The 16,035-nt window shown below is 54.3% G+C and overlaps 1 protein-coding gene across 1 annotated transcript in view; it reads left to right on the top strand.

Annotated features, from left to right (window-relative positions):
• The first annotated feature begins 393 nt into the window (after positions 1 to 393).
• Positions 394 to 16,035, top strand: part of TNRC18 (trinucleotide repeat containing 18) — an 84,999-nt gene continuing 69,357 nt past the window's right edge. The window contains 2 exon segments of the mRNA XM_048224641.2: positions 394 to 772; positions 2,717 to 3,149. Of these exon segments, the coding sequence (XP_048080598.1) occupies positions 2,963 to 3,149 (187 nt within the window). The 5' untranslated portion in view covers positions 394 to 772; positions 2,717 to 2,962.

Here is a 16,035-nt window from a genome sequence, read left to right on the forward strand (position 1 = left end):
GCCGGGGGAGGGGGTAGGAAGAGGGAGGAGAGGGAGGAAAGGGGGGGTCCGAGCTGGTGGAGGGGGAGGGCTGCCTAGAAACGGCCGGGAAAAATTCTCACCACCAGTTTTGATCATTCAGCCCCGCCGTGGGGAGCCTGGAAACTGCTGGAGCCCCTTGGTCCGTAATTGGTTTTATAGGAATGGCTGAGGGCCAAGGTGTTTACATGCGCGTGATTGGCGGTGCACGCGGCCAATGGACGGAGGCCGGGGGCCGGCCTGGGGGGGGGAGGCGGGCGCCCGGGAACAATGCGTGTTTCTTCGCTGGAGAGTACTCCCCTCCCCCAGCCACCCCCTCCCCCCCCGCTGGCTTTTTTTTTTTTTTTTTTTTTTTTTTTTAGATCCAGCGAGAGGAACTTGAAAGGGGGGTTGTGTAATGTACCTTTTCCAATCCCGGGCTGTATATGGAGATTTGGGATTCTTTAAACCGGCGCTACCTGGATTTTATTAAAAAGCGGGGAGCTCGGCGGGAGGAAAGCTGGCTTTTCCGGGGGCTGCGGGAGCCGGGCCGCGGGAGGGCGGAGGAGTTGGCGCGCCGAGCGCTCGGCCCGGGGAGCGGTTTTCTACCAAAAAAAGGAAAGGCGGGCAAAAAGTGTGAGGCGGCTGCGGGTGGCGAAGGGGAGCAGCAGCCGCGGGATGGCGGGCAGCACGGGCGCCTAGCTGCGCCGGGAGCCGGGGCCACCACCGGAGTCGCAGTCACCGGAGCTCGGAGCCGGGAGCCCCGCAGCGCCAGGTACGCCGCCGGACCGCCAGTCCGTCCCTGGCCGGGCGCGACGGTCTCCAAACTTCTCCAGCTGACCCCCCACCCCGCCTCCCCCTCGGGGTGCGCGGGGGGATCCCCGCAGCTCTCCGGCCCTCTAGAGCTGGATGGGGGACCGGCGTCCGCGAGGTGGGGGCGCCCTGGGAGGGGTGGGGGCGGGCCACGGTGCCTGGGGCGCCCACCTGAGCCCTTAGCCCAGCTCCAGCCCGCCCAGCCGGGCTGAGGGGCGTCGGTTCCCTTCTCCGTTCCCGGCAGGCGGCGGGGGAGCCAGGGACGCCGAGACGTTTTCGATTATAGGCTGTTTTTAATTAAAAGCCGGAATTCAGCCATTTTAACTGCATTTAAGAGGGGGAGAAAAGTAGAGAGAACGCAGCGGAGCCCGCAGATGGCCGAGCCAGCTTCTCTACCAGAGCGAGGGTGTTCCGGGGGCCTTCACCTCGACTTCCCCAAAGTGGGGCGTCGGGGCATGCTCCGAAGCATTAGCTTTTAAAAGAAAGCTACACAAAGAACATTTTTAAAAAAATCACGGAAAGCTCATCGCCTGCTTAAGACATGTATCCTCGGATGTGGCGATCTTAGATTTTTCCAAAGTAAACGCGGATCTGGTAACCAGAGCCTGATGGGAGTGAGCGAGGGAGGGAGGGAGGGAAGGGGGTGTTTGTAACGAAAACCGGGTTAAAATAAGCACCCTTAGCAAAGTTGGGGAGGGAGGCTGGAGAAGGAGGTCGGGGGGTTTGCGGCTGAGAGGGTCTGCAGCTCTGGGGGCTGGGCGCCGGTCTCGGGGCGCAAGGCGGGCATCCACAGCCCGTGGCTTTTGCGTGGCTCCGCGGCTCTAGGAGCGCCCGGGCCTCCCGGAATCAGGAATCCGAGCTGCTGCGGGCTGACGGAGAGCGAGGGCAGGGTTGGCTCCAAGACCCCCTCCCGCCCCCATGGGAATCGGCAAACGACAAATCTTTTAAACAAACAGCTTTAAACTGGAACTACAGGGGGGTTTACCCAACGCTGGGGGAGGCGCCCCTTGGTCGGCCCGCGCTGCGAAGGTTTTCTTTGTAGGTTATTTTTGGGTTGGGGGGGAAGCTAGTGTAGGAGTAAGACCCTCGAACCCCTTGCTTCCCTTCTGACCGCCCCCCTCCCCCCAAATCCCCCGCGCCAGGCCACGTCCTCGGGCCGCAGGATTCCCAGGCCAAGGCGTTGGAAAATGAAACCAAAGCTTGTTTTGAAGGATTCTTTCCAGTCCTCGGGCGAGAATGCCACGTCTCGGGTCTTCGGACTCAAACTCTGCGACTCACAGTGGCCCGAGGGGGGCGGCAGGAGGAGGCACGGAGTCTCTTTAAAAATAATAAACCGGCTTTGCACCCCCTTTCCCGAAAGAAAAAACAAAACACTAATTGGCGGCTCAGGGCGACCTTAGGGAAAGCAGACTCAAAAAAGGCAGGCCAGGGGCCAAAAAGGTTAAATATTAAACTTTCCGGATCAGATAGTGACACAGTGTTTAGGGAGACATTTCGAACTGCTCATGGAAAGGCTTCACGGTTTGAAACCCCGGAACATGTGACGCCCAGGAATCAATCCCACTTGGGAGGTTTTGTATTTATGCAGCCCGGGCGCGGCTGAGGGGCCTTCCCCAGTTTCGGGAGGCCCCGTAAGCCGCCGAGCCAGTCTGGGCTGGGGCGCAGCGCGCGCCACCGGCCACTTCCCGAGCCGGGTCCCCGGGAGCCTGAAGCCGCGGGAGGAAGGAGGATGGATTTTTACTTTTTATGGAAAAGGGGTTACCCCCGATTTCATTTCTGGCCACCCGATCCGCAGTCCCCGACCCCGAACGGCAAGACGACTTTCTGAAACTTTGTTTTTTCCCTCCTCCTTTTTCCTCCCCCCCACCTCTGTTTCTTCCGCGGCCGGTCTCCTCTCCCCGCCAAGACGCCGTGTGCGCCGCCTCGCGCAGCTCCGCCTGGCCGCCCGAAGGGGCCCCACCGCCGGCCGCCTGTGCGCCCCGGGCCGCGGGCCCGCAGCCGAGCGCAAGCCCCGCTGGCCGCCGCCGCCATGCACGCCGCGGAGCCCCCGCCGCCCGAGGACTCTGGGACTACGCCGAGGCCGAACTTTTAGGTCCCACTGAGCGAGGCCCGTGGGCCGGGTGGGGGGCTGGCTGCGGCACTCCCGCGGAGGATGGATGGCCGAGACTTCGGGCCTCCGCGGTCCGTGCACGGCCCCCCGCCGCCTCTGCTGTCCGGCCTGGCTATGGACAGCCACCGCGTGGGCACCGCTGCGGCCGGACGCCTGCCCGCTTCTGGCTTGCCCGGCCCGCTGCCGCCCGGAAAGTACATGGCCGGCCTCAATCTCCACCCGCACCCGGGTAAGTGCCCTGCGCCGTGGCCGCCCCCTCCGGTCCCCCCGGGATCCTGGGGAGGGAGGCCCGGGAAAAACTACTCGGCCTATTCCTGGGCGTTCTCGGCAGGGACGCGGCACCTCCCTTTCCCTCGGCGGGTCCTCGGGAGTGCGGGCAGGCTTAGCTCCCAGAGCGGGGAGATTCCCGGGCCCGGGACAGAGGCCAGTCCCGAGGACCCGGCGGAGAGGGCTGCGCGGCTCGGCTGCTTTCCTTGGTGCCAGTGCCCTTCCAGAGCACACGCGTCTGCCGAAATCGGAGCCACCGGGGCGATTCAAACCCCCGGGCCCCTGCGGCTCCAGGTCAGGCTGGGGTTTTCAAAATCTGGGCAAGAAAAGAATAAGCCAGCTCCACACCCTCTGAGACACCCGTTGCCCGAGCTCGAGCTCGAATCCTTTTCTTGGCAAACGCCCTTGCCCGGCGCCCGTGGGCCCGGGTTCCTTTCCTAGCTCCTCCACTCGCACCGCGCGGGCTCTCCAGGCAGCCTCAGAGCCTGGGGCTGTGGGGAGGACGGAGATCTCGGCCTCTGGCCGGCGGGTGGAGGCCCTCGGGATCCCCTTCGGCCTGTGGGAGGAGAGTGGCTGTCCCAGGACTCACACCCGGGCAGGAGCGCAGCAGCCCTGGCCCCAGGAACCCCGTGTTTTCTGGCGGGCGGGCGCGCGGCGCCGTGGGGCGCAGAAACTGGGGCCGCCGCCATCCCGGAGCTAGGGGAAGGAAGCGGCGTGGGAGCGGGTCTGGCCGGCCCCGAGCGGTGGAGGGAAAACCTTGGGTCTGACATGGAACCGCGGGGAGGAAATGGCCGAGAGAGGGCCCGGAGGCCTCTGCCGTTTCCCCGAGACGGGCCGCTCAGGCTCACTAGGGACGGCACCCGGGCGGGAGAAGCTTGTCCTGGGCGGGCCGAGGCCGCTCCAGTCGGGCAGGGTGGGAAGGGAGACGAGGGGACCTCCAGACCTGCCGCCGAAGGACACCCGGTCCCTCCTCCCCGGCCGCCTCCAGCTTCTGTGCCTGGCCTCCTACGCTGCACTTAAAAAAAAATCCACCTCTCCCACTCCAGAGTGTAGTCTGGGACTCTTGCGATTTCTCGGGGAGCCGCCGACTCTCCCTTCGGCCTTGGAAGGGACACCTCCGGCCACCTTGGCTCTGTCCCACCGATCCTGCCCGCTCGAGCGAGGCGCGCTCGCCCGGTTTTGCCTCTCTCTTTGATTTTTCTCATGGAACTTTTCAGGAACCGGAGTCCCGGGGCTCGGCGGGACAAAGGGCCTTTGTGAAGCGCAGGGCAGGGGAGGGGCACACGCCGGGCGGCGAGCGCAGACATCCCGCCCGCGGGGGCGCCAGGACTGGGTCTTGGCCTCGGGGCGCGCGTGCGTCCCCCGCAGGAGCTGGGGCCGCATTCCGCCCAGGGGGCCGTGATGGGGGCTACGGTTTTCTCTCAAAAGGTGCTCTGTGGGCGAGGGAGGGGTGCCGGGATCCTGGAGGAGGGGTGGGGGCGGCCCGGGGGTACAAAGGGCCGCTTGGGCCATCCCCTTTTGCGCGCCCCCAGAGGCCACGGTAATTTTTGTGTTTGCGTGTCTTTTGAGCTCATCCGGTCACTCAGTCCGAGCCAGGGTGGAGGACAGAGTTCTTCCGCCTGGGAGTCAGAGCCTGGGTCTTCCTGGCTGGCAGGGCTTTCGCTGGGCTTCTGCCTTCCCCGAGCCAGGGAGAGGGTGCTCCGTCTCTGGTCTGGTTCTCTTGCCCGGCAGAGGCCAAGTGCCCTAATGAGCAGCAGTGAAAACAGCCCCTATCAAGGAGTGCCTCGGCCTGCTTGCCGTGAGCCAGGGCCCTGCTGAATGTAGCTGCAGTGGGCCGACTGCCTAACACCCATTAGGTAGATGGGGAGGCTGAGGCAGGAGAGGTGAAGCACCCCCCCCCCCCCGGGGGGCGGCAGGCAGGAGGAGGAAGTCCAGCTGGAGGTGGCTGCAGAGGCCCATCTTCTGTGCCTCCTGTCTTAGGAGCTGCCTGATTCCTGCGTGCTTGGCAGTTGAGGTCATGGAGGAAGTAGCAGGCAGGCTCTGGGAAGCGCTGGCTGGCCTGTGCTCACCTGGGAAGGAAGGGCGGGAGGGGGCTGGCTCTGCCCCTTGCTACCCCCACCTTAAGTGGCCCCTGGGAGACCCTGGACCCTAGGCCAAAGCCCAGAGCCCAGCCCTGTGCTAATCCCATTAGCCTGGAGGTAGAGAGCTGCTCCCCATTCACTGCTTGGGCGGGGTGGTCACAAATTCCTCAACCCAGCACCCCTCCCCCTCTTTCTTTGCTGGGTGCAGGTGCTAAATTTTCTCTTTCAGGCGCTTCTCCTACTTGGCTGTCAGCAACTTAGGTCTGGCCAGCGTTATCAACCCTATCTTTGTTTGTTTTTCTTCTGGGCAGCCCGGAGAGGCTGAGCCTTTTGCCCTGGGTCACACAGCAAGGCGGTGAGAGGCCAGGTTACCCCTGGACCGCTTCCCAGTCTGCTCGGCAGAGTGGATGGGAGTGCCTGTGAATCCAGCCCTCCTAGACAGAGGGAGTTGCCCCACTGGGAGACTCAGAGAGAGCTCCGGGGCTGGAGGGGGACCCTGACTAGGGCTGGGCTGGGACCCCATCCAGGCAGGTGTTGGCAGGGGTTGTAGTGAACGAGGGTCTCCAGGAGATGCCTTTTTTGCAGGTTGGGTCTAGGCTGAGGGGTTTGGCTCTTTCCTGTGCAGCAGAGGAGGTAAAGAATAAATGGGATTTGGTTGGCCATTACTTTCCCCATAACCTTGAGTATTGTTGCAGTGTGAGCCCTTAAATGTTTGCAGGAGTCAGTGAAATGGACAAGTGACAAGCACCTGGTAGGCTTGCCTCTTGGCTCTGGGGTTGGGAGGCCTGGACTCAGGTCCTCCTCAGGCTGCAATTAAAGACCTATTAGCAGGATTTTGTACTTGGATGTTTATTCTCCCTGCCCCCACTCCCTGGGCGGCTGGGCCCTGGAAGATACGTGAATAGGGGGTGGAACCCAGGATGAGGACTGAGAGGCCGTGCACTTTGGACTGGCCGGTGGACAATAGGGGGCCACGGGTCTTCTCCAGGGTCCATCAGCTCTATCTCTGGAATCCAGCCCATCCGCCTACTGGGATTGATTTAAAGAGATTAATCAGTGGGACTGGCTGGTGGAGTGATGCGATCCAGAGATAAAGGAGATTTGCTGGGTGCTTCCTCCTCCAGCCGGAGGCACAGCCGAGGCCTGGGGGAGGTTCTGGACTCCGGAGGGGCCTCCCCGGCCCCCTGGCTCTCTGAGCCTGCTGGTTCTTTTGCTGTCAATCCAAGCACTTCCTTTCTTGTTCATTTACTCAGCAAACCATTTCCAAGTGCCTCCCGCGTGCCAGGCACTGCTCTGGCTCTGGGAGTCCGGCAATGACCAGACAAAAATCTTTGCCCTCATTGGAGCTCCCATCCTAGCGTGGGGCCCAGGCACTAGGCACGCAGATCAGCAAAGGAAGTCATTTTAAATAGAGATACAGGCTGTGAAGGAAAGAGAATACCCAGGTTCTGTTTGGGCTGGAATGAGGGGCACTAGGAGCAGGGGAATGGGGGGGCGATGACGGGAGCTGGGGGAGAGGGGAGGAGGGGGGACGCTGCAGGTCCCTGAAGGCCAGTAATGAGGTCGAGGAATTTCACGCTGAGGAATGAGCAGGCAGTTGAGGGTTTTAAACGGAGGGAGTGATTCGAAGTGAGGGGCATTTTTACAGAACTGGGCTGGACTCTTAAAAAGTGTCCGTGGCGTACAAGACAAAGGAAGGCCAACAACTGTTCCTGATTAAAAGGTAGAAAAAAAATGTGACAGCAAAAGGCAACGTATGGCCCTCGATTGGATCTTGGATCAGGGAAGGAATTGCTCTAAAGGACATCCTAGGGGCAATTGATGAAATTGGAATATGGGCTGTAGATTAGCTGATAGTATCAAATCAATAGTGGGTTTCGTGAAGTTGATAACTGTACCGAGCTTACGGAAGAGAATGTCCTTGCTCTTCGGAAGGAAGAACGCTGACATGTTTAGGGACAGGGGACGCGATGGCCACGACTGATTCTCAGGAATGGCTCGGGAGGAGAAAAAGTAATACCTGTAATTTATATATGTATGGGAGACACGGATAAATCACTGACCCGGAGTGACATAGAGGGTGAGAGAGTTCACAGCGCTGGCCCCGGGCAAGGTCATATATGGCAGGTCATGGCACTATTTCCAACTTTTCTCTGAGTTTGAAATTATTTCAAAATAAGCATTTAACAAAATCAGTCTGGGCTGCCAGGTGGAGACTGTCTGGTAGATAGCGGTGAGGAGGCGGTTAGGGAGGTGATAGTGACCGGGGAGGGAGACTGGAGGCAGCCAGGGTTTGGGGCCTTGCAGAAGTTGGGCTGCTAAGACCGCCGTGGAGGGGCAGAGAAGGAGGACGAAAGCTGGATTTGGGGGGAGTGCTACTTGTGGGGGAATGTGCAGTGATTTTGAGCACTCTTGATTTGGATGTGACCAGCTCGGGGTGCTTTTGCTCTGGCGTGGAGCAAACTTAGCTCCCTTCCGGTCACACGTAGCCCTGTCTTCCACCCAGACTCCAGCCCCATCACTGTGACCACCCCTGTCCTTGACTTCCAGCCCAGGTTTTGAGGGGACCCGTGGGAACTGGTGTCTGGACAAGTCTTGGGCCTCCCCAGGGGCTGCTGGGAGCCCTGGCCAGCGGTCAATCCCCGCCCCCCCCCCCCTGCTGCCGCCCGCCACCAGCATCTGACTCGGGAGGATGTCAAGGCTCTTCAGTGGGAAACACCAAAGCCCCATGCCACCTTTGCAGGCCGCAGACTCCCCCATCATCTATATCCGAGGCTCCTTCATGAGTTAGTGAAAGTGAACAAAACATACTTCCCATGCACGCTCACACATTTGCACATTCTGGGCCTTCTCCAGCCAGCCGAAGATTCCACCCTGCAGTCTCTGGATAAGGAACTGTTTCACCTGGAGGCAGGTTGGCCTAGGGGGCTGAGGTTAGATTGCTGAAGCTTTCCATCTTGCTCCTCCACTTACTGGGTGTGCCATCCTTCTCTAAGCCTTGATTTTCTCATTTATAAAATGGGGCCATTTGTGGTACTGAATTCATTTGGCTGTTGTGAAGTTTGAATGAGCCAAGTGCCAGCTAGGTGCGTAGCATAGGCCCAGCCCTCTGCAAAAGTTACAGTAAAAGTGATTGCTGTAATTACTGTTATCATTAACGATGACTCAAGTCAGAAGCTAACAAGTTAGTTCTCTGTTCTAGTCCAGTCCTCTCCGGGGGGCCTCTGGAATGGTGTGTGTGGCCCGTGGGCTCCTGAGATTCCAGGGTCCCAACCTGAACCCATCAATTTAATGTCATTTTTCTCTTTCTTTTCCTTTTTCTCTTTTCTTTTCTTTCTTTCTTTCTTTCTTTTCTTTCTTTCTTTCTTTCTTTCTTTCTTTCTTTCTTTCTTTCTTTCTCTCTCTCTCTCTCTCTCTCTTTCTTTCTTTCTTTCTTTCTCTCTCGGTGTAACAGATACTGTAAAATGCTTCAATCGTGAGCGTTTAGAACATTGCGTATTTATTCAGTCTTGAGCCTTGAGAACGTCGCATATTTACGAAATGAACACACCCATGTAACTACCAACCAGCTCAACATCAGGATGTTTCCAGCATCCAGAAGGTTCCCTCACGTTTTCTCCTAGTGACTATCTGCCCCACCTCCAATATCATCCCAATTTCTGCTACCTTGGATTCGTTTTACCTATTTTTGAACTTTCTATAAATAGAATCATACAGCAAGCCCTCTTTTATTTCTGGTTGCTCTCACTCAACATTTTGTGTGTGCGATTATCAATCTTACGGTGTGCGCAGTAATTGATCTTGTTGCTGTGGAATATTATACGTAAAAGTAGCACAATTCATCCACGCCCGTCGATGGACATTCAGGTTGTTCCCAGTGTTTGCTGTGGACAGTGCGGTTACGAAGCCGGTCTTTGGTGCACGTGCGTCCACACGTCTTTGGATACAGTATCTAGGAGCGGATTGCTGCTCACAGGGTCTGTGGATGTTCAGCTTTAACGCTTGTGATTTTTCCAGTGGTCGCACCATTGTTCATTCTCCGCCGTGGCATTCTGGTGCCCCCGTGCCTTTGCCGTTAGTAGGATATTGTCAGTTTCTTCCGCTTCTATTCATTCCGGTGGTTGTGTGTTAGCGTCTGATGGTGTGTGCATTTTAAAACTTTTTTTCCTCTTTTATTTTTTAAGGTTTTATTGAGGAATATTCTTCCTACTGGGAAGTGCCCCCCCTTGAAAGTGTACAGTTCTGCTTTACGCTTAATATAAACCTTAGAGTAAAAGTTCCGCATCATTTTAAAAGTCAAATGGTGTTATAAGGATTATGAAGAAAACCAGCCATTCCCTGCTTCCTGTCTTCCTATTCTTGATTCCCTAATTTAAATCTTTTGGCTATTTCTTGTGGCCTTTTCATCCATATTTCTGTGTAATAACCTGCTTCTACTACTGGTTATTTTTCTCTATTGATTTGTGTGGAAGATGAAGATTTGGCATGGGCTGTCTGAGTCTGAGGCCTGACTCTCCCGTTTATTAATGTGAGACCGTGGGCAAGTTTCTTTCCTTCTCTGTACCTTGGTTTCCTCATCTGTAAAATGAGGGAAAATAATAGTATCTACTTCATGAGATTGTTGTGAGGATTAAATAGTGAATAACATGAAAAACATTGAGAACAGTATCTGGAATGTAATACGCACTTAGGAAATTATTATTCTTGTTATATCACCAGCACCCCCACCCCCCACCATGTTTATTTTCCCTATCCTCCCAGTATACATGAAATACAGTTGTGTTTCAACCAGGTTTACTGTTCTGGCTTTGGCTTTGTAAATACTGTTCACATTTGAGCCAAGTAGTATACTAAAACTCACTTTTGTATTTCCTGGAGTTATTAATTGCCTTTAAAAACATTGCTAGAATTTCTTAGAATCTTTGTCTTCTAATCACTTAGAATACTTTTCATTTGGGCAACTCTACTGCCTGAGCTGCTTCTTTTCTTTGAGATTTCCTTCCTAGAGTTTTCCGTCTTCCTGTTCTAGTCTGGCTTGCTTGGTGCTCGGGCCTGTTGTAGAGCCATTTATCCTTCAGACTTCTTTATTTCTGTGCTGCGTTAGATCTCCTGTTTCCTGACTCCCTTGCCTTCTTTTTTTCTGCCTTACTTCCTTGTTTTGGTGGAGCACATCCTATAGTAGCTTTCTGTGCAACAGTCTATGGAAGGCAAGTTTTTTGGAGGCCTAGTATGCCTGAGAATGCCTTTAATTCTACCTTCGTACTTGGCTGGCATTTTGGAAATAATTTCCCCCTAGTATTTTGAGGGAATTGCAACATCACCTTTTACATTCCAGTGTTACTGGAGTGTGATGATACTTTGATTCTTGACATTCGTTTGTGAGCCTTTTTAAAAAAAATTCTTCTCCAAATGCTTAAAATCTTTTGGAACTACTAAAATTCATGTTTTACCACTTACTGGACATGTAGTCTTCGACATGCTTTAGTTTTGTTTTTTTGTGAAATGAGGAATAGTGCCTGCCTTTTCTATGAAGACTAAATGGGCTTTTTTTTTTTTAATATTCTTTTTTTTTTTTAAGATTTTTTTTAAATTTATTTATTCGACAGAGATAGAGACAGCCAGCGAGAGAGGGAACACAAGCAGGGGGAGTGGGAGAGGAAGAAGCAGGCTCATAGCGGAGGAGCCTGATGTGGGGCTCGATCCCATCACGCCGGGATCACGCCCTGAGCCGAAGGCAGATGCTTAACCGCTAACAGCTGTGCCACCCAGGTGTGCCCTAAATGGGCTTTTTTATGTAAAGCCCAGAACATTGTTTGGCACAAAGTAAGCTTGGTAGATAGATAGTAATACTGCTGCTCTTCCTTTCATCACTGGTGTTCTGAGATTTCTCATGGATGTGACTTCCTATGGTTCTTTTGTATCCGCTGTGTTGGGTGCTCCTTAGGCCGTTATTAATCTGGAAACTGAGGTCCTTCAGGCTGAAATTTTTTTTTTTTGTAATTTTTTGGAATTAATATTAATTCCGTTAGTGGTTTGTAATTTTCTTCCCACCACGTTTGCTGTTCTGTCTAGTACTCCTGTAGGTTCGATATTGGGTCTCCTAGACTGATCACCTTCTTTGCTTATCCTTTTCTGTTTTCTATCTCTCAGTGTTTCCTCTGATTTCTAGAAGATGTTCTTAACTGTCTTCTAACCTTCGATTTAATATTTTTAATTTCTAGGAGCTCCTTCTTATGATCTGGATAGTCCTCCTTTTTCTTTTTTTAAATAATTTTTCAAAAAAATTTGAGAGAAAGAGAGCATAGTGGGAGAGTGAGAGGGAGAAGGAGACTTCCCACTAAGCAGAGAGACTGATGCGGGGCTCAATCCCAGGACCCTGGGATCATGACCTGAGCAGAAGGCAGATGCTTAACCAACTGAGCCACCCAGGCACCCCCTCCTCCTTTTCTTTTTTTCTTTTTTTCTTTCTTTCTTTCTTTCTTTCTTTCTTTCTTTCTCTCTCTCTCTCTTTTTTTTTTTTTTAAGATTTTATTTATTTATTCGACAGGATAGAGACAGCCAGCAAGAGAGGGAACATGAGCAGGGGGAGTGGGAGAGGAAGAAGCAGGCTCATAGCGGAGGAGCCTGATGTGGGGCTCGATCCGAGAACGCCGGGATCACGCCCTGAGCCGAAGACAGACGCTTAACCGCTGTGCCACCCAGGCACCCCTCTCTTTTTTTTCTTAAACATTTTTATTTGTTTTAAAAAGCATGCAAGGGTGAGCAGGGGAAGGGTGGAGGGAGAGAGAGAGCGGGTGAGAATTTTGAACCAACTCCACGCCCCAGCATGGAGCCTGACACGGGGCTCGATCTCACAATCCTGAGATCCTGCCCTGAACCCAAATCAAGATTCAAGACACTCAACCGACTGAGCCTCCCAGAAGTCCCAGGAATTGCTTGTTTCTTGATAATGTCCCCTCCCAGGTTTAGGTTGCAAGTCCCTCGGCTTCCCACCCTGCCAAGGTATACCTCTGTGGTCCCTATTTCCCTGCTTCCAAAATGTTGTGAGGGTCGTCTCCTCTTGTCTTGTTTTGTTTGCTCTCTGTTGTGAACCCGCATGGCGTTTTCGTGAGGTTCTGGCATTTGGGAAAGGGTTTTTCTTGACAGATCTGTGTTGCCCCCACTTCTGGGATCCAGCCCACTCTCCTTCCTCTGCCCCCCCTTCCGCCCCCCCACCGCCCTGCCTGGGGAGGGGGGTGGAGACCGCGGTCCTCTGTCCCTGACATTCCCGCTCTCAGGTTTCCTAACTTTTGTCCCAGTGGTTCTGGAAGGCGCTCCTTAGACCTCAGTGAGGGGGAGGAGAAAATCAATGGGGAAGTCCTCTGTAATTGCTGTAGACGTGAGAATGTCTGGAGCCCTGGGGCCATGCTGGGGTGGACGCATTTGCATATCACTGGCCGGGGTGAGGCCTTGACCCCTCTGGGCGGCTTCAGGATTCCCTTTATTTAGACTTGAGTACCTACTTTGTGGGCTGGGTTTCCGGTTGGGGCCGGGCTAAGTCCCAGCCCACTGGGGTCCCTTATTCGGGGCTGGAAGTGGGACTGGAGTTAAAGCCAGATTGGCCTTTTCTGGTGGCAGGGAGATAAAGGTTGCCTGTGAGGGGCTCAGGGTTGGCTCCCAGCAGGAGGGGAGGGAGGCCTGGTAGCCCTAGGCTGAGAGGGAGGTGGAGGAACAAAGCCCAGTAGCAGGGGCTGGAGAGGAGGGGGGCTGGGGAGGGGAGGTGGGGTGGGGCGGGCCCAGTTGGACTCCTCCCTTTCGGGCAAGACAGGGCTGGAGTGGGTTGATCTGGCCTGGTGGCTCCTGCAGCTCCCAGGCCTCTGCTTGGTTTGGGGGGACCGCTGCTACTCAAGACTCAACAGCAGCCTCTGCCACACTGATGGGAGCCTGGGGACAGTGGCAGTGGCCACAGGTCCCGCGGCCCAGCCACAGCACCAAGAATATGCAGGGTAAGCCCCCTCGCCCCCCCACCCCAGCCTGGAGCTCTGTCCCTCAGCCTTGCTTGCCTCCATCCAGCTGGGGAGCGCCGCAGTCACGGCTTCTTTCCTTTCCTGCCGCCTTCATTTTACTTTAAGAGGGAAGTAAGGCACAGAGAGGTTGTGTTACCTACTCAAGGCCACACAGCTGGGAAGTGAGGGGCTCCAGGAGCGAGGCCGGAGCTCTCTGCTGGAAAGCCAGGGGTTGAGGAGAGCTAGGCCCTTGGGAGGAATTGCTCTTTCTCTTTCCTTTTTCCTTTCCCTGCTCATCTTAATTTCTTTACTTGCTTCGGTTTGTGCAGATTTTGTCAATGTGAGCGTTCATAAAAATCACTCAGAATGTGATATTTACTGCGTGAGGGTTCAGATTGGCCTCTCCACCCCCACTGACCTTTCTTCTGCGGTAGTTGTTATTGGGGTAAGATACACAGAAATGAGCACAGATCATAGATGTATGGCTCTATTATTTTTTTCACCCCCCCCCCACCGCCGCGGCGTAACCCTGGGTCACTTCCCCCTCCCCGTTCCCAGGGGACCCCATCGAACCCCCAGAGATTTGAGCTGCCTGCCCGCACCCTCCATGTGCCGTCCGAGGAAGTGCGCAGTGTATCGTGTGTCTTTTGTCACGAGACTTCCCACGGCCCTGGTCCGGTTGGGTGGCCGTCTTGCTTCTTGCGGGAGGTGCTCACCAAATGGCCATGTCACAATGTGTTTACGCAGCTGTTGATGGACGTGTGGGTTGTTGTTGGGTTTTGACTATTACTGGTGGTTAGACTCTTAAATTCGGACTGGCTGTGCGCATTTCTACGCCTCGCCCTTGGGTGTAGACCTGCGAGGGCACGGCTGGGTCAGAAAGGTTTGAACATTCTGCCAAACTCTTCTCCGGAGCGGCCGTACTAGTCTACGCCTCCTCCAGCCGTGTGTTAAGAGTTGATACTGTCCATCTTTCCTTGCTGACGTTTGCCCCTCTGGTGGGCGTGCGGCAGTTTTCATTCACGTTTCCTCCCTGGTTGGAGATGCTGAGTACTGGGGCGCTGGGAGCATGGGACTCTTAATGCCGGGATCCTGGGTTTGAGCCCCACGTTGGGTGTAGGGATGACTAAAAAAAAAATTAATAATAATAAACTAAAAAAAAATTCCAAAAGAGGCCGAGTAGTCATTTTACTGGCCATTTGGACAAATTTCCCCCTCCTGGTGCCCATTTCTACATTCTGTTGTCGTCTTTCTCTTACTGATTTGCAGGGGCTCTTCATATGTTCTGGGTACAAACCCTTCCCTGCTGATGTGATGTGCACAGATCTGTTTCCATGGGGTGGCTCACCTTTTCTTTCTCCTAATGGTGTCTTGTGATGAATAGACATTTGTCGTCTTTTTTTTTTTAAAGATTTTATTTATTTACTTATTTAGAGCCCAAGCAGGGTGGGAGGGGCAGAGGGAGAGAGAGAATCTCAAGCAGACTCCGTGCTGAATGCAGAGCCCAGTGCAGGGCCCCGAGACCATGACCCGAACGGAAATCAAGAGTCAGACGCTTACCCAACTGAGCCCTCCAGGCGCCCCTAGACATTTCTCGTTTTAATACAATCCAGTACAACAGTCTTATCCTTTTGGTTTGTGCTTTTTATATGGTCTTTAAGAAACCTTTGTTTGCCCTTCGGATGTGAAGGTATTTTCCAGTGTGTTCTTCTAGAAGCTTTCCTGTTTTGCCTTTCACGTGGAATTCCACCTGGAATTGATGTTTACGTGTGGTCTGAAGTTAGGGGGTCCAGACTCAGGGCTTTTCCCGCGTGGATGTCCAAGCTGGCCAGCAGTGTTTATTCACGGCACCGTCTTTCCTCTACTGTGTGTGCTTGTGGGGCTGTTTGTGGACTGGCCTGTCCCAGGTCTGTTCCCACGTATGCTGATGGCGCTCCAGCCTCGCTGTGCCAGGTGTATACGTTTGGGTATTTGATAGCAAAGGCCTCCCACGTTGTTCCTCATCTTCGAGGTTGCCTTGGCTCTTTTTTGACCCTTTGTGTTTCTTTTCTTTTCTGTGTAAGAATTTATTTATTTGGGAGAGAGCAAGACAGCACAAGTAGGGGGAGTGGCAGAGGGAGCCGCAGAGGGAGAGGGAGAAGCAGGCTCCCCGCAGAGCAGGGAGCCCGATGCGGGACTCAATCCCAGGACCCTGGGATCATGACCTGAGCCGAAGGCACATGCTTAACCGACTGAGCAACCCAGGTACCCCAGTCCCTTGTGTTTATATAACTTTTATTTTTTTAAACTGGTGAAATGCATACAGATTTACCATTTTTACCATGTTTAGGTATCCAGTTCTGTGGCATTAAGTACACATTCACACTGCTGTGCAACCATCCCTGCGACATTTCCATCATTCCAGTTTGAAACCCTGTCCTATTAAACAATAACTCCCCACTCCGGCTCCCCCAGCCCCTGGCACCTGCCCTTCTACTTTCTGTCTCTATGAACTTGGCTACTCCAGGGACTTCATAAAAGAGGCATCCTACTTTCGTCTCGGTTTTTGTCTTTCTATGTCTGGCTTATTTCACTTAGCATAATGTCCTCAAGATTCATCCGTGTTGGAGCACGTGTCAGAGCTCCCTTTACTTCTAAGGCTGAATCACAGCCCGTTGTATGGATGGACCACATTCTGTTTACCCAGTGGATCCTTGGGTGGCTCCCACCTTTCGGCTCTTGTGAATAATGCCACTGGGAATATGGGTGTGCACAGACCTTCTCGGAGGCTCTGCTTTCCGTT

The sequence above is a fragment of the Ursus arctos genome, unplaced genomic scaffold, assembly GCF_023065955.2.
Source record: "Ursus arctos isolate Adak ecotype North America unplaced genomic scaffold, UrsArc2.0 scaffold_2, whole genome shotgun sequence".
NCBI lineage: Eukaryota > Metazoa > Chordata > Mammalia > Carnivora > Ursidae > Ursus > Ursus arctos.